At 44.7% G+C, this 27431-nt stretch overlaps 1 protein-coding gene across 1 annotated transcript in view; it reads left to right on the top strand.

Annotated features, from left to right (window-relative positions):
* LOC121621728 (pleckstrin homology domain interacting protein) overlaps nucleotides 1-27257 on the top strand; it is a 35720-nt gene extending 8463 nt beyond the window's left edge. Inside the window, exons 9-40 of the mRNA XM_041958313.1 lie at nucleotides 1769-1869; nucleotides 2306-2376; nucleotides 2711-2811; nucleotides 3235-3275; nucleotides 3823-3921; nucleotides 4920-5076; nucleotides 6274-6408; nucleotides 8101-8229; nucleotides 8361-8586; nucleotides 10685-10825; nucleotides 12511-12694; nucleotides 12791-12893; nucleotides 13050-13187; nucleotides 13991-14088; nucleotides 14195-14402; nucleotides 14718-14828; nucleotides 15109-15216; nucleotides 16246-16370; nucleotides 16733-16815; nucleotides 16957-17068; nucleotides 18512-18573; nucleotides 18702-18857; nucleotides 19537-19657; nucleotides 19783-19908; nucleotides 20019-20094; nucleotides 20454-20513; nucleotides 20616-20768; nucleotides 21283-21435; nucleotides 21556-21767; nucleotides 21864-22105; nucleotides 22591-22737; nucleotides 22854-27257. Coding sequence (XP_041814247.1) covers nucleotides 1769-1869; nucleotides 2306-2376; nucleotides 2711-2811; nucleotides 3235-3275; nucleotides 3823-3921; nucleotides 4920-5076; nucleotides 6274-6408; nucleotides 8101-8229; nucleotides 8361-8586; nucleotides 10685-10825; nucleotides 12511-12694; nucleotides 12791-12893; nucleotides 13050-13187; nucleotides 13991-14088; nucleotides 14195-14402; nucleotides 14718-14828; nucleotides 15109-15216; nucleotides 16246-16370; nucleotides 16733-16815; nucleotides 16957-17068; nucleotides 18512-18573; nucleotides 18702-18857; nucleotides 19537-19657; nucleotides 19783-19908; nucleotides 20019-20094; nucleotides 20454-20513; nucleotides 20616-20768; nucleotides 21283-21435; nucleotides 21556-21767; nucleotides 21864-22105; nucleotides 22591-22737; nucleotides 22854-23563 — 4689 coding nt within the window. The 3' untranslated portion in view covers nucleotides 23564-27257. The remainder of the gene's footprint in view (nucleotides 1-1768; nucleotides 1870-2305; nucleotides 2377-2710; nucleotides 2812-3234; nucleotides 3276-3822; nucleotides 3922-4919; nucleotides 5077-6273; nucleotides 6409-8100; nucleotides 8230-8360; nucleotides 8587-10684; nucleotides 10826-12510; nucleotides 12695-12790; nucleotides 12894-13049; nucleotides 13188-13990; nucleotides 14089-14194; nucleotides 14403-14717; nucleotides 14829-15108; nucleotides 15217-16245; nucleotides 16371-16732; nucleotides 16816-16956; nucleotides 17069-18511; nucleotides 18574-18701; nucleotides 18858-19536; nucleotides 19658-19782; nucleotides 19909-20018; nucleotides 20095-20453; nucleotides 20514-20615; nucleotides 20769-21282; nucleotides 21436-21555; nucleotides 21768-21863; nucleotides 22106-22590; nucleotides 22738-22853) is intronic.
* Nucleotides 27258-27431: the final 174 nt, after the last annotated feature.

Genomic DNA, 27431 nt, shown 5'->3' with positions numbered 1-27431 from the left:
GGCTGATATTTAATATGTAATAAGATGCCAGTATTATTTCATTTATCCTATCATCAAGAAATCCCATGAAACAGGGTTCTTATGCAGTATGGAAATGTATGGAAATTGATTTTAGTGATTTCCAGGTGTGGATAAGCATAGAAAATAGAGTATAGAGAAATATTCGTGTTTCCAGACGGTTGCCCGTGCTCTGTTTTCTAATTTATAAAATTCAGAATTCCTAAAAATAAATGTTGAAGTGTTTTTCATGGCGGTTGGAGCAGGCAGCCAGTGCAACCAAAATGTTTACCACTGTTTGAGAGAGAGAGCGGGCCGGAGCAAGCTTGATGCCGTTGAAAGCAAGGCAAGAAGTGTGGTGAACTGAATGCACACTCCTAGACAGAGCGGCTTCTACGCCTGCATTTCACAGCCTGTGAGACAGCTTCGCCCCATGTGTCTCATAACTGTACCAAATCTAGACATCTGCGACCAAATTAGTTTGATAGAAAATGTGGCAATATCTTTGAATTACATATTAAGCTTGTCTGAACATGTGTGAGTTATACAGTGATGTCGTTTTTTTCTATAGAAACCATACCTATATACTGTATATATGTTTCCATGGACACAGTGAACAAACAAAGCTGCAGACGGTGTGAAAACTATTAACCTTTTTCAACTCATTTTCACCTGTTATTTATAACAGAAACTCAAAAATGGGAGTGGAAAATTAATAAAAGTAAAAAAGTATTATCTATCCAGTATGTAAAAGGGAGAATAATGTGATATAAGTAGCACGGGTTATTTTACATCCTCTTTGGACCGAGATGTTTGACAGTGTCGTCCAGCTTTCTGTGCAGGAGTGAGGGCAGAACGGCCACAGGGGCTGGCTAGACAATCCCAAACATAAACCCTGGTTGACTCAGGATTTGGTTTGGTGTTCATGACTTTGTATGAGCTACAGCACAGAGCTGTAAACTTCTGAAAATTGTTTGCCAACGTAATTGTCAGAATGTCGAGAAGGGGCGGCAGTGACCCAGGAAGTCGAGCAATAATCTGCTTATCAGGGAGTCGGCGGTTCAATCCCTGCCCCCTGCATTCTGCACGTCTTATCTTTGGCCAAGATGCTGAACCCTAAACTGCTGTCGACGCCATCAGTGTGCGTTTGCGCCATTTGCTTGTTAACGCGTGGTTTTTAAAAGCATTTGTTTACGTGAGAAACATGTGAAATATGTGAAATATAAATTTACTGAGGATTGAGGGCCTGGAAAAGTGTAGAATTTGAAATGGGAAATGTGTAGTAACCCCGTGAAACAGATGGGAGTTTCACTTTTTCGTCAACGTTACCCAAACAAGAGTAAACAATGCATTTGTTGGAGTTGATTTATGACTGAGGTAATACACACAGTAGTATTTATAATAGACGGTATAGTTAAAGTGGGACTTACTCAAAATAACACTACAGTGTCCACGGTCATTGTAAAGAAGGAGCATGTCATCCAGATCATCAGTGTGGCTCATTCATGGGTTTTGAATAGTTTTAGGACAACAATGGAGGTCTATGGCCCAGAGGAATGAGCCATATCAGGCTTTGACCTCGCAGGCAATACTTTTTGGTCAGATCAGTTCTGTTAAGAAAGTCTAAGAAAGTCTGTTTCTGAGCTTTTATTATTTATTTTTTGTTTACCTGTGCATCTATCCTCACCTCTTTTTTTTTGCTGTAGTGTTAGCAGCATTGTATGATTGCCTGTTATACTCAGCTGTAACCTCTAATTGGTCGTGTTTGCAGTTTTCCCCTCTCTGTAGCGGCTCCAAGCGCTACCTGTCCTCCACCGGGGCCGACGGCACCATCTGCTTCTGGCAGTGGGACGCACGCACGCTCAAGTTTGGGTGAGAAACACAGGACGCACACAGTGTGCACAGTGTCACCTGCACAAGCGCCGCTCACACCTTTCGCAACTAGCATTTTGCGAATGTGTCATAATTTTTGTTCGGCACATGGTGAAAATCATAGTTTACAGAGTTTTAATTGTGTTGAATGTTATCTGTATGTTCTTGCCTTATGCAGAACAATCTTTAAGGCCGTATTGATTGAAGCTACACTTGAATTTGGGACGATTTGTCACATTTTTTCTGAATACTGCAGATTTTCAACTTCCAGTTTATAGAATAATTTTCACTGCTGAATATGCCTAAAATTATTCAAAGCCAAATTCCGCTAACATGCCCATCTGTAAAACCTGTTCTGTTTAAAATGAACAAACTGGTGTTAAACTGGCAGCATGTTTTATTTTAAACGTCTATTTTTGTGTGTGTGTGTGTCCAGTCAGAGACCCAGTAAATTCACGGAGCGCTCCAGACCTGGCGTCCAGATGATCTGCTCCTCTTTCAGCGCAGGTGAGGCGCGGCTCGCTTTGGATTTTCACGCATGCTTCGCGAGGGAGGGGAAGTGGCACAATTAGCCCAGATTAACTGAAGAGCTAGCGCGGCAGACGGCCGCACTCAAGTGGGCCTGCCGCTTGTCAGTAAATGTGGAATGAATCTGCTTCACAGTTGGTGAAAGTATATTTCTATTCCGAGATGTTATTGACCTTAAACATAAGATTAATGACTTCATGTGACAATCTAATTTTTTCTTTCACCACGGTTTGATCTGTAATGTGCATACTACGTTTTTTACGTTACACATGTGAGAAGTAATGGGATGTATGGATTTTGTCTGTCTGTCCAGGTGGTATGTTCCTGGCCACAGGAAGCACCGATCACATCATCAGGGTGTACTACTTTGGGTCAGGTCAACCAGAGAAGATCTCCGAACTTGAGTCCCACACAGTGAGTCAACACATATATTGTTTTGAGTAGGAATTAGCAAGACTTGGTTTCTCTGTTTGTCTTGTGCGTCATATGTTTTCTATTTTAAAAACTACTACGCACGTAAAAATCATGAAAGCGTGAGTGTGAAAGTTCGGTCTCGACCTTGGAAATAGTGGTTTGGCCAAAAAAAAAAAAAAAACTTTCAACTTTTATCTCACAGACTTCCTCAGCAGATGGAGTCTGCCCAGTTGTCATGGAGATGTTGTCATGAAAAAGATTAGAAAGGTTAGCATTCTCCATGACAACTGAGCAGGCTCCATCAACTGAGGAAGAGGGTGCGGTGTGGGTGAAAGCTCTGGAAAAAACTAAGTTCTCTAGTAAACAAAACAATAACATGAAATCCTGTTGTTCTGACTTTTCTCCTTAATTTTTCTCACTTAGGACAAAGTTGACAGCATCCAATTTTCACATGGCAGTGACAGGTAGGTTTGCACTGTGAGTGTGTGTGTGTGTGTGTGTGTGTGTGTGTGTGCGTGAGCTACATAACAGGTGTAGTTAATTTTTGTGTGTGCACCGCTGTTTGTTTTTATGGAACCTGCGGGTGTTGTAATGTGACTTGATGATGTCAGCAGAAACACCAGCTTTACTTGCTATTTGATGCACGCTCTGAAACACGTCCTCTCACACACACACGCACTAACAGACACACACACACTTGCGCATATCATACACTCTCTGGGTGCTAAGTTTTGTGTGCCTGTGTGGAGTTTGCAGAAAAACAAGCTCAGCTGTAATTCCCCTGGGCTGCTGGAGTCTCAGCAGTGAGAGAGGTAGACTGTCTATGCAAGAGAGGAGGGGTGGAGGAGATGGAGAGGTGGGGGTTCATGCAATTAGTGTATCCTGATGTGTGAAGATGAAAGCCTTCACTGTACTGCAGAAAGCTGAAATAGGACTAATGTTATATTTACAGTTTAGCCGCTGCATGAATCTGTGTTCACGAATCAGCGTGTGCATGTGTTTGTGTTTCAGGTTTGTAAGCGGCAGCAGGGATGGTACAGCACGAATCTGGCAGCTGCAGCCTCAGGGCTGGAGGAGCATTCTGCTGGACATGCAGACCAAATTACCCGGGTATGTGTGTGCACGGCTGTCAAAGTCTGGCTTTTCCACCGGCGCTGCTGTGCTCAGAGCTCAGAGCTGTGGGCTGGGATGATCCTGTGGGTTATAGTGTCACTCTAAATTTGACCAAAATCAATCATGTTGTGTACAAAAGTGCCAGACCTAAAGGGTGTGAAGATTCCCTGATGAAAACTACGCACTGCTTGGAAGTAAAAACATTTCATTAGAAATAGCTTGAAGAGACTTAATGCCCTTTGTGCTGGCAACAAAGAGCCTTTCTGAAAACTCTCTACTCCTGCCTTTATCTATTTAGAGTATGGTGACCGACTGCATGATCTACAGCATGTAAATAATGAAGTTAAATGGGTAAAAAAAAAAGATGGTCACACCTGTGGCGTGGAGCGGGACACAGTGATTGATTACCCAACTGTTCCCAGACAGAATATAGATTTACTGCAGCCATCACAGACAGTGAATGAATGGAGATGACACCGACAGGCTGTCTGAGTCTTAATCGCCTGAATGAACACAGCAAACATGAGACAGCTATGAGTATAAATACAGATTTTAAGAAGAGAAATATGTAATTGTTGTGGTGCCGGGAGCTTAGATGTTATATAGGTAAGAAAATGTGTAACCATGTTCTTACACTGGAAAAAGAAAAAGTCAGGGAATTGCACAAGAAAGTGCTGAAATGTTTTGGATGTGTTGGTTTTCACAGTTTACACATGTAAACAGTAACAGCAGATGTTGTGACTAATTATCTTAAACTGTAAAGAGATAAGGTCGAGCTGTCTCCACTAGCTCCTCATTAATTGTGTGTAAAGGGACAGAAGACAGTAGATTCAATTCATCAGCATGAAAAGCCAGCTGAGAAATTGTAGCTCCGAAAGAGGATGTGTTTATATTTTAATGACATTTTAACTGTTTTACAATATTTCTTTTATTTGCTCCTTTATGCCATTTTTGTGAATTGAGTAAACCAAGCTGATGAACGTCTCTCCCAACAGGAAGTACAACCCTCCTCCGCTGGAAGACAAGGTGACCAAGCTGAAGGTGACCATGGTAGCGTGGGATCGCCATGACAGCACAGTGATCACAGCGGCCAACAACCTGACGCTGAAGGTGTGGAACTCCACCACCGGCAACCTCGTCCACGTCCTCATGGTATGCAGCGATCAGACGCGTTCACATGCAAACACGGCGCTCACAAACACAGATGCGCATGTTCAAACACGACATAAAAAGTAGACGTAAGCACGAATTTTAAGTTAATGGCATTTTAAGAGTTCTTTGTCAATCATCGACTCCTAATTTGCATTGAATCCTGATCCATGTGTTGCTGCTAGAGTGATATTTGTCCCACAACACAGGCGTCCTACAAAGTCAAGGTTAAGAATATGCTTGAATTCAAGTATGCCCCTTAAAAATGATTGACTTCCAACACAATCTGGTGCTTCATCTGCACGATCACTCTGTAAACCAGAAGTCTTGCGATGTTTTAAATGAAACGATCCCGTCGTCATATTTGTTTGTTGTCTCCAGGCACGTTCACTCGTCATTCATAGCTAAATAAGTCCTCTGTTGGTCCCGTCCTCTGGAAATTACCAAGCATTAAATAACCATGTTCAAAACATTGATTGCTGTGGGTATAAAGGAATTCTGTAAAGTTTATTGTTCTCAGCTGATGATATAGGGTTCAAGAGTCTGGACATTTTTGGTTAGAGTACCTTGAAAGTGCTTGAAAAGTGCTTGAATTTTACTCCTTAAAAGCTCTATGAACCCTGACAACAGAAAACATGCATGCTAGGTTGCAGTTTGCCCTGATTTTTGCCCAGTTTCATCCTTTCCATTTTGCATGTTTTGCTTTCCAAATTCCTTATATGCTAGTTTTTGCTGACCTTTTTCCAAAACACGTTACATAATTTAACATTGTTTTCTTGCTCTGTCTATCATCCTGAACAGTTCAACTGAAGTTACCTCAGAGACTCTCGCTAGTGATGCATTCAATGACATTGGACATTTGATAGTTGTCTTTAAAGCAGTGTGTTCTAACTACAGTGTGGCTTGGGCTGCATTTTTCTGTTTGAACGCGACACAACTTCAAATGAGTAGTATCCACACTCTAGTTCAAACCCAGAAGCAAAACAAAAATGTAAATGTGGACATTGGTGTCACGGTATGAATTAGATTTTTTTCTTGCATGAACTGCCTCTGAGAACTCAGCCATCAGAGTGCCCTCAAACGGACTCACAGGAGGAGTGACGTACCCTGAGCGACAGCCAAAAACACTGACGATTTCCTTCTGTGTTCTTTCATTTCTGGGAGTGTCTTAACCTAGATGTCCGTGTTGGTTAACGACAGGGCCATGAGGACGAGGTGTTTGTTCTGGAGCCACACCCCTTTGATCCAAGAATCCTTTTCTCAGCGGGGCATGATGGGAATTGCATTGTGTGGGACCTGGCCAGAGGAGTCAAGATCCGCTCCTATTTCAACATGGTGAGAGTCTTGACGAACCCTCGGTCTCTTATCTTTGGCTATATTCACACTGAAGCTGAAAATGACAAGATCCTAATGTTTGTTTCTCATGCTGTGAATCAGCAAAAAGACGCACAGATTAGCGTTGTCAAGTTAACTTACCCTTTTAGCTGTTGCTTCTTTCCTACTACATAAGCTTTCCCAGTGTACAGTAGAGTATCACTGTTTGTCTCACAGTCTTTCCCCCTCACCCGTTACTGCTCTTCCCCTCTCTCATTTCTTTCACTTCCCCTCCCTCTTCCTCCACGTCTTGCTCTCTCACCTCTACGTCTAAATTTTCCCTGACGTTTAATGCACCGTGTGTGGCTGTGGGCAAGAGTCCAGGCGGGAGTGAAATCATGCCACTACACTGATGTGCATATGTTGCTGTACATGTTCGCATAGTGTGTTAATCATTGAAGTCCCTGTTGTATTGTGTTTCTGTGGTAACCAAAGACAACATAATCACAGTCTCATAACAAGTGAGTCACTCGATGAGCTGATCAGCCGGCCTTATCTTGGTGTTGATCATTCTCAGCGAATAGTGTTGTTTAATAACACAAATGGCCTAAATTCTAGTTGGAAACTTGTAATGTTTGCTCAACAGCGCCCCCTGGGCACACAAGGACACAAGTGACAATTACAGGCTAACTAGGCAAGCTACAGCGTAGAGTTGCACAAGCAGAGATGAGCAGTCACACAGCAGTATCTCTCTAAAGGTTGCTAATGTTAGCGCAGGGTGCTCAGCCCTGGAACTGAACTCATGTCCTTCAGACTATCAATTGAAATCTTCATTTACAAGAGGAAGGATGTGGTTTTTGGTTTTCTTTTAGACTGTTTCATCAGTGTTCGGTCCTTCTTTAAGAGTATAAAGTTGTTTGTTTGCAAGCAGGGATCTTACCCAAATTCTGACAGAGGAGGTTGTTCCATACCCTTTAATTACACGACATCTGGAAATTTGCTTTGTCTGTTCATACCACCATTCACCAACTTCTAGAGTTGCCTGTCCTGCAACTGGCTAAAAACACGTGTCCTATCCTACATCGACTCAATAGAAGATGATTTAAAGTTCAGTGCATCAGGTTCATCTGGGTTGGACTGTGCACTATGTGACTTTAGTGCTCTGCGGCGGGTGTAGAGTCTGTTTAACTGAATAAGGGCCAACTGTTCAAAAACTGTGAAGAACAAGAGAATGAAGCTATTGTGAGATTGAAGGAATATCCACAGAATGGAGTAAAGGCAAGGTCTGCAGACTGTCAGAACAGTTGGGGTTTCTGGTGATGAAGTTTCAGTTTCTGCAGGTGGTGCTCTGCTTTGTAATAGTGGGTAACCTTGCTCCTGCTATCTATCAAACTCTGCTTATGTTGCTATTGCTGGTGGGGATGACACATGCTGCCGGCCTGTTTTTACCTGAAAAACAACTGTTTTCATCTGGCTATTGGCTGAATCATAAATGTATTGTTTTCATTTATTATTAAAGTCAAATCTTGTAGAACAATACTTGTAAGTGCCAATCATGCGGCTCGTGGAGCACTGCATCTGATGTTGTGTTCTAGACGTTTTGAGTTGACTGTGCCCGGGCCATACAACTCCTACGGTTTGAATTCCCCTGCTCGTGTGATACAGTGATTACAGTGTGCACCTATTTTCATATCTCCCTCTCTCTGTGGATAGATTGAGGGCCAAGGGCACGGAGCGTTGTTTGACTGCAAATGTAGTCCAGATGGGCAGCATTTTGCAGCCACCGACTCCCATGGACACCTGCTCATCTTTGGCTTTGGCTCCAGCAGCAAGTACGACAAGGTAAGGCAACACGCTCACCTGTTGAGTTAGACCAAATGCCCATATCATCATCTAATCATTCTTACATCCTCACTGAAAGTATACAGAAGTCTTAGCTTTATACACGTGAGTAAATGTTCGTCACTTTTCAGATAGCAGACCAGATGTTCTTCCATACCGACTACCGGCCACTGATCCGGGATGCCAACAATTACGTGCTGGACGAGCAGACTCAGCAGGCGCCGCACCTAATGCCCCCTCCCTTCCTGGTGGATGTGGACGGAAACCCCCACCCTCCTCGATACCAGCGGCTGGTGCCTGGCAGGGAGGGCTGCAGGGATGAGCAGCTGATCCCTCAAATGGGGGTCACTTCCTCAGGTACAGAGACTGAAATCAGACCCTCAGGAGTATCTCTTCTCTTCATGGTCTGTGGGCAGGACCTCATTTGTAGCTCCACTCTGCTCTTGCTTCCTTGAGCGCTTCACATCACCTGGAGGAGGTGACGCTGCCTAATTGTAATTCATCTATCAGCTGATCAGAGACACTTTTGTCAAGCTGATCGTACTGCTCATAGCCTGGTGGGAATGTTATTGGTCTTCAGGTGTGCTTAATGAAAGGCACTGCACACGGAAACTACACTAGCATCGGCAATTAAAACCAAAATTAATAAGGCAGTTTAAAACCTTCATATAAACAGAAACAATCAGTAGCTACTGAAATGCATGAGCAGTGCACAGTGGAGACAGGTGAAGGAAGCAACGGTGAAAGAGGAATTGACTACATTGACTACATGCACAAAATATTCCAGTCTGTGCCCTCACTCTCAAAAAGACAATATTCCTACTAAGCTGTTTACATGGCTAATGAAAATGAGTGTTCCACTAATATTCCTGTGTACATGCAGCCGTGCACACTCTGATTAACATCGTGATATTTGTAATGACAGGACCTTCATTTGTTCAAGCAGCTCCTTGAAAAGATCGGCGTTGCTATATTTGTGCATACCGAAGAGCCTGTGATATTGAAAATATGGGCTTCTCTTTAGTTCATGCTTCTCTATCATAGCCTTAAACTGTTGGCTAGTTAGTTTGTCTACAGCGCACAGAGGTGGCCGAACCCAAATAAAACCCAAATATCGACATCCAACGCAATATGTGGTATACATTTCCTGTTTCCTACATTCAGATCTCAGGTTGAACGTCAACGAGGTGATGAAAACACAGTTTCTCCACCTTAGAAACATAGAGCAAGTACGACCATTTATATATCAGAAATATGCTGAAAAAGTAATTCAGGTCTTTATTTCAAGATGACTCGATTACTTCAATTCACATTTAGTGGTCTCCCAAAAAAACACACAGAGACTTCAGCTCATTCAAAACTCTGCAGCTCGGCTATTAACCAGAACCAGGAGGAGAGAGCACATTAGTCCAGTTTTAGCTGCTCTCCACTGGCTTCCTGTAACATTCAGAATTGATTTTAAGGTCCTCCTCGTTGTATACAAAGCCCTTAATGGGCTAGAACCGAGCTACATTGCTAACTCCCTTGTGCAGTAGTTGCCTGTAAGAACACTGAGATCATCTGCGGTTGGTTTATTGGAGGTTCCCAGCAACAGCCGAGAGAAAACTAGAGATATAGCCTTTGTCAGTTATGCCCAAAGCTCTGGAACACACTACCTGTAGATGCCAGGGAAGCCAGCTTGATGAATATTTTTAAAAGGAAGCTAAAAACGTATCTCTTCAGTGTAGCCTTTATCTAGCTGTGACTTTACTGATAACAGGCCTGAGATTCTGTATTTATTGTAAATGTTGTGTTTTCCTTCTGTGAGCTCAACTTTAACTTCATTTTACTGTTATTATTCAGTGGGTTGGATTTTCCATCTTATGACAAGTATTCTCTTTAATATATTTCCATCCTTATTTTCATCTTATTTTCACTTCATTATTATCAAGTGGGTTTTACTCTTCATCTTGTTTTACATGTCTCTTTTATGTGGAACCCTTGGTGCATTTTTTTGTTGTGAAGAATGTTGAGCTGCAATTCTTGTCTGAAAGGTGCTCTACAAATGGAGTTTATTATCATTATTGTTATTATTATTATTACGACTCAACATGTGCTACATGACTTGTCAGTAAATAGAATAGTGGTAACCTAATTTTGCCCTTAGAAAGTTTTAAAAAGGATGGTGGTATTGAGGTGACTGTGCAGGATTTTGGGAAAAACCCGTTGCCCTCTTTTCTTCTTTGAAGTAGAGTGTAGAACATTGTGCAGAGTACAGAAACTTTTTGCTCCCCTCCACTACATTGAAGTAAAAATGAATGCAATACAGCAACGTGTACACGCAGGTATTATAAAACAGTCATGGTCTTCTTTATATGATTGTTGTATTGAAGCTTTTTACACTTTACTGTCTCTCTTTCTGTTTCTCTTTCACTTTTTAAGTCTCTCTCTCTTACTCCATTCCTGTCTGTGTCAGGCCTGAACCAGGTGGTGAGTGAGCAGGCGGTGGACGGCCCCAGTCCGCTGGACACTATGATTCAGAGGCTGCAGCAGGAACAGGACCAAAGACTGGGAGCAAATGACGTCTCTGCTGCTGCAAACAGCAGGGCCAGCAGAGGTAAGAACGCGTCATGACAGGAAGGTCAAACTATTGTCGTGTGGGCAGCTTCTCTGTGTGGTTCACACTCTCTGACACTTACTTTTAATTTCCACCTGCTCTGGAGGTGCAAAGACGTTACTCTGGTTATTTTTGTTATCATAATCACATGTTTGGAAAGTGAAACTAAGTAAAACTGTCTCAAAGAGTTGGTGAATACAGTGATCTGATCTTTACATAATACATCAGTGAGAGAATGCAATGAAACCACGCAGTAGATCTAAATCATCCAGGTGCTCCACGCTGACACATTAACACACAGTTTGATAAGTAAATGCCTGCGTGCAGCTGACTTTATTTAACAGCAGCCTTTGTAGTAACAACACCATGAGTGTCTTTGTTGTATTGCTTTGTGAATTCCAGTAGGTTTTTTTTTATACATGAAATGTCATTAAAGCTGTGGTTGGCAGTTTATTTTTGGCATCATTGGGTAAAAAAATCCATAATAACCTTTCAGCACAATGCAATTCAAGTGGTCTGAGAGAAACCTAGACTCCTGTACCTCGTCTTGGCTCTGTTTTCAGACTATCAAGCCCATCATGGGAGACTCTGGCCAATCACAGGACATTTCAGAGATGGGCCTTATTCTTATTGGCTGTTCCACAAATGCAGATGCCCATGCACGTCCCTTCAGAAGGTGAAAACCTTGTCATGCATAGCCAGACCAGATCTCCACACTTCGTTAAAGCGCCATGGCGGCGCTGAAGAAAGTTTGCTTCATTGGTGAAAAAACCTGCAGAAAATGCAGCAAATAAGTGATAAATTTCCATCTTTGCCTACAATAACACACTACAACACACGTGTGAACGCATCCCAGAGCTACACACAGCGCCCGGGTCAAAGAGGCATGATGACAGACAGTGAGGAATAACTTTTGTTGGGGCATAGTGGTATACGCGGTTCACTGGCCTCTCATCCCGCTGTCAGACAGCATCGCAGCCGCCTCTGAAGCCAGGCTGCTTCGCCCTGGGGTGACGAAGCGCCGGAAGGGCGTCTCTTAAAGACAAGTTGCGGCAAGAGGGAGCGGTTGTCTCGGTGAGGCTCGCGCCGTGGAAAACGGGTCCCGCGAGGGAAACCGACTCCTTCTGCTAGCGTTCATACTTGTGGGTGCCTGCTGCAGCTTTCACTCAGACTCCCTCATAGTTCAAATCATTATTTGTTCTCAAGTCTTTCTCTGTATCTCTCAGTCACTTTTATAGCAATGAAACAATTAGTCAATTGACTGATTAATCAGCCAACACAACATTTTGTTTAATGATTGTTAGTTTAAGCTTCTCTAATTGGACGATTTGCTGTTTTTGTTTGGCTCATGTGATAGTAAACTGAATAAGCAGTTTGAAGACTCCACCTTGTGCTTCTGGAAATTATGATGGAATTTTCACTTATCAGTAATGGTTTCAGACTTTCCCCCATTTATTTCAGAGCTACAAATTCTAATTCACTCACTTAAGAGATGATTTGAGCCATCTGCTGTCACTTTACGGTATACTAGCATACTACTAGTGAATGATTTACTGGAAGCAGATGGATGAGTTGGTGTCAATCAGGGATGTTAACCAGTGGAATGATTTCCCCAAAAACAAGTTCATCACTTAAATGCCGTTGAGCAATATTTTTTCCCTCTCTCTGCCATCTTCCTCCCTCAGGATCGGTGGGCTCGCCCACAGAGGTGCACTCCCCGCCCAACGTGGGTCTGCGTCGCAGCGGGCAGATCGAGGGTGTCCGCCAGATGCACAGCAACGCCCCACGCAGCCAGATGGCCACGGAGGGAGACCTGGTGGCCTGGAGCCGCAGGGTGCTGGTCCCTGAGCTGGAGGACGCCTCTGTCGGGTAACGCCGGACACACACACACACACACACACACACACACAGCTGATTTCACAGAGAGTTAACTGCTCTGTTTGACTGTGTGTGTTTCTCATGTAGGAGACAGGTGAACTGGCGTGAGGCTAAAGGGGAGGAGGAGATCAATATTTATCAGTCAGAAAGGAGGAGGCGCACCATCCACTCTCTCCCCAAAGAGAGCAGGGTAAGTGAACACACACACATGCTATCATACTACGGGGATATAGATATTTCTCGCCTGTAACCTTCTTATTCACAATGATTTCTTCTTTCTTTAACTATCAGTACTCATGTTGTCTGACTTTGCCTCGTGTCCGTGCTTTCTTCTGCGCTGTTCCAGGTACACCTGACATCCGAGTGTGTGGTTGACGAGGGGAGGAGGAGCCAGGGTAACCACGGCTATCACACGCGAGCCGCCATGGAGGAGACGAGCCGCCAGAGCGCCGAGGCCGCCGATGACGACGAAAGCACCTCAGAGGTAGACGCGGCACTGTTGCTGTTGCTATGTGGTAAAGCCTGTGAAACACAGACTCAAAAATAGATCTGTGTTGTAGGTATTTTTTGAAGCGATCTTATAGTTCTGTTCCAATGATTTCCACTCAGGCAGTAAAATCTTATAGTGTTTTTTTTTAGCTTGAGGGATGTCATTTTTCCAATTTGTGTTGGCTCATCTAACTTGTTAGAACTGCTTTTGTACTTGTTTGTCTTCTAGTCCAATTTTAGATCAGCTGACTTCACCAAACACCCTCTATTCAGACTTTGCTAGCACGTCAACCTGTTACTGCCCACTGTTTGTCTTTTGACTGCTAGTGCTGTGAAATATAACATGAATATGAATATATATTGATTGATAGATGGACTCTTTTTGTCTTTTTGCTTTTTGTTTGTTTTCCAAAAGATCATCCTGTCATAAAAAAAGTCACAATTGAAACCTTAAAGTTGTGATGTTTCCCTACCTGAAAAGCAGTCTAGCAGTCCAGCAGTGTAATAAATCCTTGAAAACTGTACGTCCACTTTCATAACAACAGTCTAACAACAAAGAATAGTCGTTTTCCTGGGCATGGACGGGTGTAGCTCTGCTCAGTACCACTTATCTCTTGTTTATGTCTGTGGTAGAAGCCAACCTATCAAGCAGATACAAGCACACCAAACTGCTCAGACTACAACACACAAACTGTTTACTGGACGGCACTTCTCTGATGCCTGATTGATTCCACTTGTCTTTTAGCTCATCTTTGTGTCCATTAGAGTTCTAACATAAAAAGATGTGTGTGTTTCCAGGGAGAGGTGGAGGTACGGCAAATCAACGGACATTCCTCTGAGGAGGAGAAGGAGGAGGAGGGAAAGGAGCCCTGGCCGGATGACCACAGTAGTTCAAGGTAAGATACATACAGTACATCCCATACATTCATCCTATCAGTTATCTCCTATGCATACACACATGCTATCTGTGTGTTCAATCTTCTCTCTGTGACGTATTTGTAGCGACTACTCCAGCGATTACTCGGACTGGACGGCGGACGCGGGGATCAACCTCGAACCGCCCAAGAAGAGCGTGAAAGTGAAAAAGAAAAGCAGCGGCTCAGAGGAGGACGGGGAGAAGAAGAGGGACGGGAAGAAAGAAAGAAAGAAAGAGAAAGCCGACAAAGACGGCGCATTACCAAAGAAGAAGAAGCCAAAGGAGAAGAGGAAGGTTTGTCATCAGAAGCGGCTTTTGACAACATTGTATTGTCCCTCCTCAGGGCTTCAGGAGTGACGTTATTGTCACTATGATTCAAAGTTATTACCCATCAGCCATTTGCTCAAGTACGTGTTCAGGACATTTAATTTAGAAAAAGACAAGTACATCGTTCTCAATTATTGGGGAATTACAACTTTTGCTATGAAGTGTGGACACATTAGATGTGTGTAGGTTCTTATTTAAGTTTTGGAGAAGAAATGCAATGTTACATAATGCAAAACCTCAAGTTTAAAACTGTTATTGAGTGTTTCTTTGTGTGTCATTCAGAGGACAGAGCTTCAGGAGCAAGGGCTAACTCTTGAGGAGTGGCTTCCCTCTGCCTGGATCACGGACACAGTCCCCCGCAGATGTCCTTACATACCCCAGATGGGAGACGAGGTACACGCTGCCTGTTTCTGTTACAGTGTCCTCACCGCATGTGCGCCCCAAGTCCACTCATACCAAAACACCGGCTCATGTTTTACTTAGCAACAAGACTAAATTTAGCGGCCTCGTGAGGCTGTGATTGCCATTACACACAAGAAACCAAGCGGCACGCTGACTGACACTGACATCGCAAGCAGCTGAAGATGTTTTAAAGCGTGTTGCCTCAAGTTAAACAACAAGCAGTTCTGTGGTATATATGAATTGATGTATGTGTGTGTTTGTGTGCCTGCAGGTGTACTACTTCAGACAGGGCCATGAAGCATATGTGGAGATGGCTAAACAAAAAAAGATTTACAGCATCAATCCTAAGAAGCAGCCCTGGCACAAGATGGAGCTACGGGTAAGAAGCAGTGTGACAAAGATGGATCGAAGACTCTCTGAAGAGGGACAGTGCTCTTTAGATCCTGTGTATCTGGAGATTTATATTGTCTCTTTATCTGTGGGCCCACAACCACCGAGGAGAAGCTCCTTATAGCAATCACAGCAGAGCCGAGTGGCAAAAATCAATACAGCCTTCACACAGGGGGAATTCATCTGTACAGTTAAATAAATAAGAAGTCATTAAAGAGCATAAAAGTAAAAATCACAGTGGAAAAGTTTTCTCAACGTCTCTGACAGACATGTAGTGAACATCAGATGCCAGATCCTGTGTTGTAACATCTGGACTGATGCTTTGATGGCAGTGTAATACCTTCAGTGACGTTTCTCTCATAAGGATGCAGAGTTTCTAACGTAATGGCAATGCCTAGGAATCGCTACGCAGTTTCAAGCCACAGCGATGTACTCGTTCACACACACAGTCTTTAGCTTGCAAACCTCTTACCGGTGTTTCTTCCGTATCAGGTGCTTCACTTTAATGATCACTTTAATCCCTTTTCTGCCCTAAAAATACACCTCTGCTGGAAGAAAAACGTCTGCCGAGAACAAAGCTTCAGAAAGAAACAAAAAACACCTTAACACTTAAAAGCAACAGCTTATGGGATTGCATTTTTACTTGGTATATATTTCATTTCTATGTGTGGAGGCGGAAATAGCAATTTCTGTGCAGACAGCGGTCTGTAATGCATGGCAGGCGCAGCGTGCATCTCTCTGAACGTATTGGCTGAACGTGTGAAATGCAGGGCTCTTTTTTTTTTTTTGTCATTTGAACAAACAGGCCTGGCAACACTGAAGCATTACTCTCTCCAGTTTCACTTTTTCTCAGATGGAAAAACTTACTGGAGCATTGCTCTCACTCTCTCAGCCTACATAATACACAGCACTGAAAACGATGCATGTCAGTGGAAGAGGAAAAGAAGCGCACTGGGTATGTGAATGATGTGTCCTCATGTTCATTTCCCTTATTTGTCCTTGTGTTCGTGGGGTTCAGGAGCAGGAATTGATGAAGATAGTTGGCATCAAGTATGAGGTCGGCCTGCCCACACTGTGCTGCCTGAAGCTTTCCTTCCTGGACCCTGACACCGGCAAGCTGACCGGAGGATCCTTCTCTATGAAGTAAGCATCCCAGTGTGACATCTAACCTTCATTTCCACTTTTCTTTCCCAACAGTATGCAGATTTTCAGTGTCCACACAGTGTGAAACCATTCTCCTAAGTGCCTCCCTCCTCTGCTAAGCTTAAATATAACATTTATTCTCATAAATGAGTTCTCATCTTGACACAAAACTGCACTCATAAAATATTTAATCCAGTTGACTGACAATACAAAAGTAAAGGCTGTCATGGGAATGGCGAACTGCTACTCCAAATTTGATGTGTTTCATCTATTTTGCAGCGTTAATGTGGTTGTTTTATCTCTTCCTTCGTTGCTTTGTTGCAGCCTTTGATTTGATGTGTACATTTTTTGTCTCGTCGCAGATACCACGACATGCCTGATGTTATCGACTTCCTGATACTGCGGCAGCAGTTTGACAATGCCAGAAGGAGGCAGTGGAGTATAGGTCAGCCAGTTTCGCCTGAGTAGTCTGACTTGGATAGAAACGTGCAGAATATCAAAAACATGTCCGACATGTTTTCCAGCTCAGTTTCTGAAGGCGGCTGTTGTTTTCTTGTTCTAAACTAACTGTGATGTGTGTGTGTAGGTGACAGGTTTCGGTCGGTGATTGACGATGCCTGGTGGTTTGGGACCATTGAGAGCCAGGAGCCCTACCAGCCTCAGTATCAGGACAGCCTGTTTCAGTGCTACAATGTCTGGTATGATCACAGCTTGGATTCACTCTGTTTAGGGCTGCGCAATTAAAAATGCAGATCGATCAAAGCGCCGCACAACCTCATTTTCACATGATCAATGTGTTGTATTTGCATTAGTGTTGGAGATCCAGTGCATCAAACCGAGAGTTCCTCATTTCTTCTCGTCGAGTAGCATCAACAGATGACAAGACAAACTGTGCAAAGGCAGAGGGGGCAGAAATGAGAACAGATGTAACGTATGTGTAACAGAAATGACACAAGCGAGACCAAATGAATTTGAATCGAGGAAACCTCGCTGGTGAGGAAGAGGAAGTAGAGTCATACTGTCTCTTTTTAGGTTCTAAGCTAATGACGACAGTCAGAAATACAAACCTTTTTTTTTTGGGCTTTTTTAGCCTTTATTATGGAACAGCTTAGAGATAGACAGGAAATGGGGAGAGAAAGAGGAGAAGACTTGCAAAAAAGGGCCCACTGCTGAGGACTCAGCCTCAGAACAGCTCTACCTGATGAGCTACCAACACGCTCCGCCGTCACATACTTTGCAGATGGTAATTTGCCATAGTTGCAGCACTGCAGGTTGATGTCAGAAATGCATCCAGCCATCTGAAACGACACAACAAAATGCAATATGATGAAACTATAAGTGTCATCATGACTAGCAGAAAGTTTCTGAAGAACCAGCAAAGTATGAGTCTAATGTAGTACAACACTGTATATGGAGCATAGTCGACAAGCAGGCTCAGGGAGGTGACAGAGGGAAAACTGTTATCTTTTAGTGACAAAATGGCAATTGTTTTATGCACAATAGCTCAGCACTGAAAGGAAATTACTTTCCAATTATATGATTATTAAAAAATGATTAAAGTGTGAAGACTAGGCTCCTACAACTCGCACAATGGCCACTGTATGGTTGGTCTCGGCGTACTTTTGTGAGTCCTGGGACTTCCCACACTGACAGAATAAGAAACGGCTTCATTAAAATGGTTTACATGTAACAGGGATTTGTCTGCTTGGACAAATTCCTGGCAAGTGTAGACAAATGGCGCCTTGTGATTGTGCGGCTGAAGCCTCCTCTCACAGCTCTCATTAACTGCACAAACACATCACGGCTCGGATCACTCACGAAACTTGATGAAACAGTCCTGGGTGACAATGTGAATGAGATATTTTCAGTGATGCCGACTAACAATGCCCTTTGTTTGTCTATTGTTGTGACGTTCCAGTTTGAAACATTAACACGCATATTGTGTGTTTGAGGTACTTTTTCTTGTCAGCACCGAGCGCTCGCGGTCACGCGTTGAAAAACCTTGTTAGAGAATGACATCCACTTTAGGCTGTTGGTGCTTGCAATGTGTCATATATGCGAAACGCAAAAGAAATTACAAACACAAAGACTCACAGATGTCATGATGTGGATGATTCATATCGGCACTCTTTCTCACCCAGCTGGGATAACGGAGACACAGAGAAGATGAGTCCTTGGGATATGGAGCCCATTCCTGATGATGGTACGTCACTCCTGTACACCCACACTGCAGCGCACACACATTTAACTTCTCTCTTTGCAAATTCAAATCTTCTTCGCCGTTTCAACATTTTGATGGACTTCTCCGCCTGTCACTTCCTCCCTGTGCAGCCACGTTCCCTGAGGAGTTGGGCATGAGCGTGCCACTGATAGAAGAGGAGCAGAAGGAGCTGCTGTACGTCCCGCTGGACGGGGAATGGGGCTGCCGCACGCGCGCAGAGGAGTGCGAACGCATCATCAAAGCCATCGACCAGCTCTGCACGCTCGGTATGACGTCGTCAAACCCCTGTGAAAGTAGCGGCCCGCTCACGTCACGTAAGCAGGGATGTGAGGTTCAGCCACGAGGGCGCATTTCTCGTAAAACAGCAGCAGCGGCTGTGACTCCACAACGTGAGTCACAGCTCTGAGCTCATCAGCATGAGCTCAGCAGGGCCACAGATCGCATGTTACAAGAAATAAGCTGCTAACAGGTTGAGCCACATATTGAGGTGCTTGCTTGAATTCCCATTAAGTGATGTAATGTCTTATTAGGCGCAGGCTTTGTATTGCTGCAATCCTCCCAGTGGAAAGCTGGTGTGAGGGCTCCCTCTAGTGACAGTTTGGGGGTCGAACACGCTGGAGCACCAACAGCCAGCACACGTTAATCCTTCCAGATCTCTCCCTGTTACTCCTACGCTTCATGCTGCAGTTGGCTCACAAGACAGGGTTTATATTAACTCTTGCAGGTACATCCAAATTTAGGTAAGAATATTCAGAACAAGGAGGACAATCTTTAGCAAAAGGGATAAAGATGTGAGGTTAGCATTGCTGTGGTAACACTTGACATACATATACACTTTGTATTTTTTTGGAAGGAAACAAATCATATAGACGATGAAAAGATATCCACCTTTATTGCTGCAGATGGGTGTCTAGTGATAATCCTCTCCTGTATGTTCACTCTCAGACGTGGCGGCACCATTTGCCTTTCCAGTGGACCTACAAGCTTACCCCACGTACTGCACAGCAGTGGCCTACGTCACCGACCTCAGCACCATACGCCAAAGGCTGGTGAACCGCTTCTACAGGTACCTCACATCAGGCTGCGCGTTGACCACAAGAGATGCCAGAAGATACAGAGTGTGTGTGTGTGTGTGTGTGTGTGAGACAGAGAATTAAATAGACAATCGGCACATTTGTATTTGCTTTTCAGACGACTGTCCTCTCTGATGTGGGAGGTTCGTTACATTGAACACAACGCCCAAACGTTCAACGAGCCCGGATCATTCATTGTGACCACCGCCAAGTTTGTCTCTGACCTCATGCTGCAGTTCATTAAGTGAGTATGTTGTCAGTAATTCAAAAATGTTCCACGTTTCCGTTTGAATCATCCCACAACATTTGCACAGTAGAAACTTTTCTGCTCTCTCCTTCTTGTGTCTTCTTCAGGGACCAAAGTCTGACAGATCTCATGCCCCTCTACAAAACTATGAAGAAAGCCACCTTCTCTGACTCTGAAGATGAGGTGTGCTCGCACATCGACATGCCGACTCTGCAGTTTGTCTTAAAAATGTCACCAACATTTTACTCTAATTGATGGCTGACATTGATAAAATATTTTTGTGTAATTTGTATATAAAAAAAGATAATTTCACTGTTTCACACAAATTTCCTTTTACTCCAAAATGTGCTGTATATTTCATAAATCATGGCAATAGACGTTGACCAAATAAGTACTAATTCTATTATTCTATATATTAAAATGCTGCTGTTATTAAGTTACTCCTAAAAGACAGTTGAAATAATGAAATACTCTTATTACAGAGCAGCAGATAGCACAGTATATGTAACCTTTGTTTAACTCCACTTTTCCTGTCTATTTAGGATGATGAGGAGGAGGATGAAGATACTAACACTCCTGGAACATCCACACGAAACCATAAGGTAGCATATCTGATAGCAGCAGTGTGTTTCCGTACATTCTACACTGCTGTCCACACGAGCGGAAACACTTACTTCTTTTCACTTGATCATTTTTTTGTGTAGGGTCGTAGACCCATGCGGCGCCAACTGCGAACCCGACCCCCTTCGTACGACCCTCATGCATGGAGGGGACGCTGCAAGGAGCTGCTGGATCTCATCTTTCAGTGTGAGGACTCGGAGCCCTTCAGAGAACCTGTGGATCTGCAGGAATACCCGGTACCTACCCAGCCACTCTTTGCCTTCTTTATTCAGTATTCAGCGTGCACGTGAACTCTGCCTTCCTCAGAAACAAACCAAACTCATGTGGATGCGATCTGAGTTTAGTTCGTTGTGGATTCAGCTCACGTTCGTTCGCATTTTCAGTTTTGGTCCTTGAATCTGGCAGTACAGGGTGGCCGCAGTTCAGCTAAATAAGGAGCGGTGTTTGAAGCGAAGGGATTGTTTGGTCCGAAGAACAGGCCTCTTCATTCAATCTGTAATGAAGACCAAATCTAATGGAGGAGTCGTGAAGCAGAAACACTGTGAACAGACTTGCGGTTTCAGTGGGCTGCAGTTCTCTTGTTAACAGGAAGGCTGGAATTCTTTTGCTGTTGGTTCAGCTTTTTTCCAACCCATTCAAACTGAAACTTGGAGTCCCCCAAATCTCCCTTCATCTCCTTTACTCCTTATTGTGTTCTCATCTTTTGAAACCTGTAATTGAAATGTCCCCACTTCCCTCCGCTTCTCCCAGGACTACCTGCAAATAGTCGACTCCCCAATGGACTTTGGCACCGTTCTCAACACGCTAACAGAAGGAAAGTACCAGTCTCCCATTGAGCTCTGCAAAGATGTCCGGCTCATTTTCAGCAATTCCAAAGCTTACACGCCCAGTAAGAAGTCTCGGGTGAGACACACACACGCACACACACAGTCCTTGTTCATTTTCATGCTTTGATGAACACATGAAATAAAATGTGTGTCTTTGTGTGACAGCTGAATCAGTGCAGCTTTGTTGTGTCTCCAGATCTACAGTATGAGTCTGAGGCTCTCTGCGCTGTTTGAGGAGCACGTCAGCTCCATCCTGGCCGACTACAAGGCCATCCACGGCCTGACTGAAAAACTGACCAGACAGGGCACCGACAGACAGACGCGACACACTACGGACAGACAGACGCGGCACGCCATGAAGAGGCGGAGGAGGAGGAGCGAATCTCCAACCAGCAGCACTGCGTCCAGGTAGGAGACGGGACGTTTTGTTTCTGGTTTTGGGGTCTCCCTCTTGGCGCATTAGGTGTGATCTTTTCGCATTCTTTCCTCCCATCCTGCCTCTAGCCCAGAGAGGAAGAGGCGCGTATCATCCAGGGTGACCGGAAAAAAGGAGCCATCACCGGCTCCTTCGCGACCCTCCTCCCTGAGGCAGAGCGTCCCCCTCAAACAAGCCCCTCAGCTGGTAAACGGGAAGGCAGAGACGCCGGCCGCGGGGCGCACGCGGAGTGCAGCACGCCATTCTACACACACTCCGCCCTCCTCATCCTCCTTACACAACTCCACAAGCAACACACAGAGCGCAGCAGGTGAGATCACTTCTAACGTTAATTCTCACGTAGAGCAACAGTACAACAACTTGTAGTATTAAAGGAATAGTTTGACAGGAAATACTCTTATTTCTTTTGCTGCTGATGGTTAGATTAGATGTTTGATACCCGTCTTATGTTTGTACGCCAAATATGAAGCTTCCGCTAGCAGCTGGTTAGCTTAGTTGCTTGGCAACCTGACGGTGACAGCAAGATTCAAGGAAGTTGGCGTGTCCAGCCAGGAAGCAGTCTGACACGTAATGCCCTGTAAAACCACGACATATCATTTTTGGTTTTTGTATGAGTTAAATAACGAATGAGCTTTGAGGTGCTGGTCTGCAGTGTTGTCACCAGTTTAGACAGAGCCATGCTAGCTGCTCCCAGTCTTTACGCTAAGCTAACCAGCTGCCGTTATCATCGAGAAGTGACTACATCTGACATGTTTCACTTACTTCCTCTGTTGCGTATCTCTTCGCCGTCCGCAGAGTCTACTCGCTCACTGAGGGCTCATAACTCTGTGTCAGCTTCAACGCCACCAGCTCCCGAAAAGGTGACACCCCCTCCGGCCGCGGAAAGTAGCAGTGGAGGAAGCACCCGGAGGAAACTCAGGACTCCTGTACGGCACACACCTGGTGAGAGATGAAGTGACCTTGTGATGCTTATTTTTATGATAATCATTTTATGTCACCTGCCTGCTATTGATATATTTTCTTCCTTTTGTCCTGTAAATCAACGCCGCCCCTGTCAGGCTCTCCCGCCAGCCCTTCGTCTCAGAGCACAGTCCACCTGAATGGCCACAGTAGTCATGTGACCTTGGGCGTGGGCAGGAGGGGGCGGAAATCCAGAGCAGACCCGCCTGTGAGTCCCCCAGAAGCCACGACTCCGGGGAGCCCTTCCAGACCCCGGGGCCGCCCTCCTGGCAAAAAGAGAGGCAGGAAGAGCAAGCAGGAGCTGGAGGAGATGAGAAATAGTGGCAACCGTAGGAGCTCCACCCCCGACGATGAGCTCAATCAGTCGACGGAGGACGAAGGCGGGACGTCTTCCGCGCAGGAAACATCCGTGCTGTCGGACTCTGGCGTGGTGGCGACGCCCAGACGGCGCGGCCGCCCTCGACTGGTAAGAACTGATGAAGCCACTCCTCCTGCCGAGTCGCCTGAGCCCTCGCCACTGAGGAGGAGCAGCAGGCGAGCCAACGAGGAGGTCACGCCTCCTCCTCTACCCGCTCCTCAACGATCCAATCGCAAGGAGTCTCCAAAGGAGGAGGCAGGGGACGGGGCGGGAGGGTCGATGCGCACACGCAACCAGGGGCGACGGTCCGCCTGGTACATGGAGGAGGACTCTGAGGAGGAGCAGAGGCAGCTGCTGTTTGAGGACTCATCAATCACCTTTGGCACCTCCTCAAAGGGACGCGTCCGCAAGCTTACAGAAAAGGCCAAAGCCAACCTGATAGGCTGGTGATGGAGACAGCAGAACAGACACGCGGGACGTGAGGAGCAGGCCGGCTGCTCTGACAGAGGAGAAATCTGGCTGAGGTTTCTTCGCTCATGCATTGGAGGAGCCGGAGGGGGGGCTGAGTTGAGGAGGTTGTGCTCGGTGTTGTATGCATTTATTGTGCGCGTATGTGTGTGTACGTCCGGGGAGCCGCTAACGCAGCCGCCGCTGTCCGAAGCTGCGGCTGTGGAGAGACACACAGCGCAGTTATCTGTCCGCTCTTCGTTCCTCTCGGCCCAGCGAGCGCATCGCTACGCCAGCCGGCGGCTTTCCGACGACGCATGTTCATTTGTTCCAAGTCCTCCGACGTTATTGGTCCATGTTGGATCCCACAGGAGCCCGCCGACTCCTATGCTGGTGGTCTCGTGACTGTCCCCCTGCCCACTGAACCACTCTGCACCGCCGTCTGACCTTAAACACTGTTGGCGTCGGACTGGGCGAAACAGAAGTCGGACAGAGTTTTAGTACTTGAAAAATTCACGAGGAGAGCTGGATGTATCTTGTCTCACTCTTGCTATTTTTGAGGACTTTTCAAGAGTCTCCGCTGGGTAAGTCAAAGACGCCCACTGAGCTGAAAATGTTAGGCCTGTGACGGATTACAGGCCGCCGGCCTGACAACGTCTTTCACCCCCCTTCTTCATTGTTCCCGCTCTTTTTTTATACAACCCCCTCTCTGCTTTTTCTAAGATTTGTACGTGATGATCAGCTCTCTGTTTTCGGAAGTCTTACACAACCTGAGCGTGTCCGTCTGCGCTAAAATACCAAATGGTGTACCTTCGTTGGTACTGTAGATCTGTAGGTTCTGTTTACCGTTGATGTGTGTGGGTCTGTGTGGGTGTTTTTTTTTTGTTTGTTTGTTTTGTTGTTCGTTTTTTTTGCATGTTAATTAGAAAGAAAAAGCATCTCTTTCTTTTCTAGAAGCTGTTTTTCCTGTGAGGAGGACAAAAAGGATGCATGGGTGAAAGGGGTCATTTATATGTCTATAGACCATGTTTCAACACGTCCTCAACATTAGCAATACCTTGTGCCTTTATGTCTTTGGTGTGTGTGTGTGCGTGTGCGTGCGTGCGTGCGTGCGTGCGTGCATGTGTCTGTAAGTGTGCTTGGCCTCTGCCCTGCAAAGTACATGTGCCTGTATGTGTTCGAACTAAGTTGTGACTATGCGAGTGTGTGTAATTGAAGGAGCGTGTGTGTTTTTATAACACAGCTGAGTGTGTCATTCTCTTTCAGCGTACAAACAGTGGCATACAGTTTGATCGTTGTGAAACCTCTCAAAGAAATGTATTTATAGCAGTTGAAAAAAGACTTTACTGTTGTTGTAAAACCATTATTCATGTCAATATATTATCCTATAACCAACCTATTGTCAGTTTATACCGAAGGTACAGCCAGTGGAGCTTTGGGTGACTAGCTTTGAGATGCACTTACCACAGACCGGTTATCAATGCAGTCGTAAGGAGTAACCCTGTGTATTTTAAAATTGTTACCATATAAAAATTGACTTTTTAAATGTTGATATGTTTCTATGGTGACCACACACACGCACACACATGCACACACTTTGTCTCGCATGTTCTAGCACCTTCTCACACCTGGAGCGAACGGGATCAAGCCAGACCAAACTGGATCGGATTGAATTCGGACGAGAGAGCGACAAGTCTTGCATTCATCTTTCTGATTGTGTGCCTTCGCTATTCTGGCATGTTGAATCCTCGGTTTCTGCTTTTGGGGCCTTTTTCGCGCTTCTTTTCATTTCATGTCCTGTCGCTGGGTTCAGAGAACTGGACTTCGGGGACGGGTTTGGACCTGACGGGCTTGTACGGAGGGCTTATGGACGAGGGAACAGACTGAAACAAACATACTGTGTCACTCTCTGTCTGTACACACAACTAATGGACCGGGTCTACAACGACTTCTCCCACGTTTCTGTTTTCACCCCAGCACAGAGCAACTGGATGCCAAAATCAGCCACTTGAGTTGTAGGTTTGAGCTGGACGGTAGCATCTGTATCCACCTGGCTCATTTCATAGGTCTTTCTTCTCACATATTATTGAACATGTATCTCAATCGTTTATCATTGTTTTGTTTTTTTTGTTGTGGGTCTGTCAATGCCAAATTCTGTCTTTGGGCACTGAAGTTTTAGAACATGGCTTTTGAATGTGTTTATTTCCTGTCTCTGGGCGTGTCGAGCTCGTGTGTCACATGACGTCTGCGTGTCCCTGCCAGCATTTCATTGGTTAGATCTGTGGAGTTAGAAAGGTGTTTTATACTCCTCACACTTACTTCAGGATACAGTTAATATCTTTAGTTTTTTTTTTCAGTCAGTCTGGCTTATATTTACGTCACAAAAGATTTGTTTATATTGTGTATATGAAGAGTTTTATTCCAGATTGAGACAGCCTAAAACACGGACACCTTCCTCCACGACTGACTGTTGGCCTGAAAATCATTAATATTGCTGGGTTTCCATAGGAAGCTGATGATCTTTGCCCACAAAACTATGCACTTTGTGTGCAAAGAAACTCTTCATAGGCACATAACGGTTTTGGATTTTTTTTTTCAATCACAAATAATCATATTTACATATATGCACAGATTATCATGCGTAGAGTGTGGAAACAACATTTTAGGGCCAGGCTTCTCAAACCGTAGGGTATGAGCTCACGGCTTTAAAAAAAATTGCTGGATTTTGGTGTGGACGTATCAATCAGGAACGGCTGGTGGCTAACCTTGCCTTTGGCGTACTACACAGCAGCCATTATATCCCCAATAATAAAGGGATGGGCTGGGATGTGCATTATACCCCCTCTGATTTCCCATTGAAAAGTGGAAATGCAGAAGTCATATCAAAGCAGACATCAAACTTCTTTGTTCTGCTGTTTCCACCTCCTCATCAGATCACCCATGCTACCTGTATTTATCAAACCGGTCAAATAAAAGAGCTGATTCAGTGTTGCTGGTCAGGTTACCTGAACCGTGTCAGTAATAACGTACAACTAATCACTTCAAAGGGGCCTTAAAAGCAAGTCACTGGTGGTTTATAAGCAAGGACTGATTTTATTCATTCATTCCCTCTTATTTCACATCGGCCACAGCGCCCCCAGTGCTTCAGAGCACGGACCTCATTAGGTTTTCAGATTTAAGTTGATTGACATTGACATATTCTGAATCACTGTCTGAGCAGTTCAGATCAGCCCTCTCACCTTACGGGAACCTGCACTGCATTACGGAGCTCATGTACACATACATTTACCACGGGCCTGTGCTAAAGTGTGGCAGAGTTGTGCCGGTCGTGGCCTCTGACTGGGCATCACAGCGTTTGGTCAGAGGTTAAAGGTCACAGTGTGTGTGTGTGTGTCTGTGAGAGTGTGTGAGAGTATGAGAGAGAGAGAGCGAGAACTGGAGAGGTGGCTGCATGTGAGCCACTAGGAAGCATTTTGGGATGTTTTAAGTGGTCGCGGGATGGGAAAGAACAGAACGGGAAGGGGGTCTGTTTAACGTGAACTGATCGATGAGGATGTCTTTGTTAGTTTGGATACTTTTTATATATAAAGGAATTAATGCAAAAAAGAAGCATAAGGCTAGAATGTATGTGTAGGGGAGTACTGCTGTCCTGTTAGTTCATACCAATATTTTAAGTAAATAAACAGTTGTGTTTCCATATCCACTCTTCATTCCTGTTTTTTTAATGCCATGAACAAAAAGTCTTACAAATTAGTTTCAGTATGTGGAGTCACTTTCAAAATAAAAGCATTTGTTTTTCTGCCTTAGTTGTTTGTTCTCAAAAGTAAAATAAATAAAAATACACAACTACAACACAGCCTATTAAAAATAA

The sequence above is a fragment of the Chelmon rostratus genome, chromosome 18, assembly GCF_017976325.1.
Source record: "Chelmon rostratus isolate fCheRos1 chromosome 18, fCheRos1.pri, whole genome shotgun sequence".
Taxonomy (NCBI): Eukaryota; Metazoa; Chordata; class Actinopteri; order Chaetodontiformes; family Chaetodontidae; genus Chelmon; species Chelmon rostratus.
This window is presented reverse-complemented; position numbering and strand designations above follow the sequence as displayed.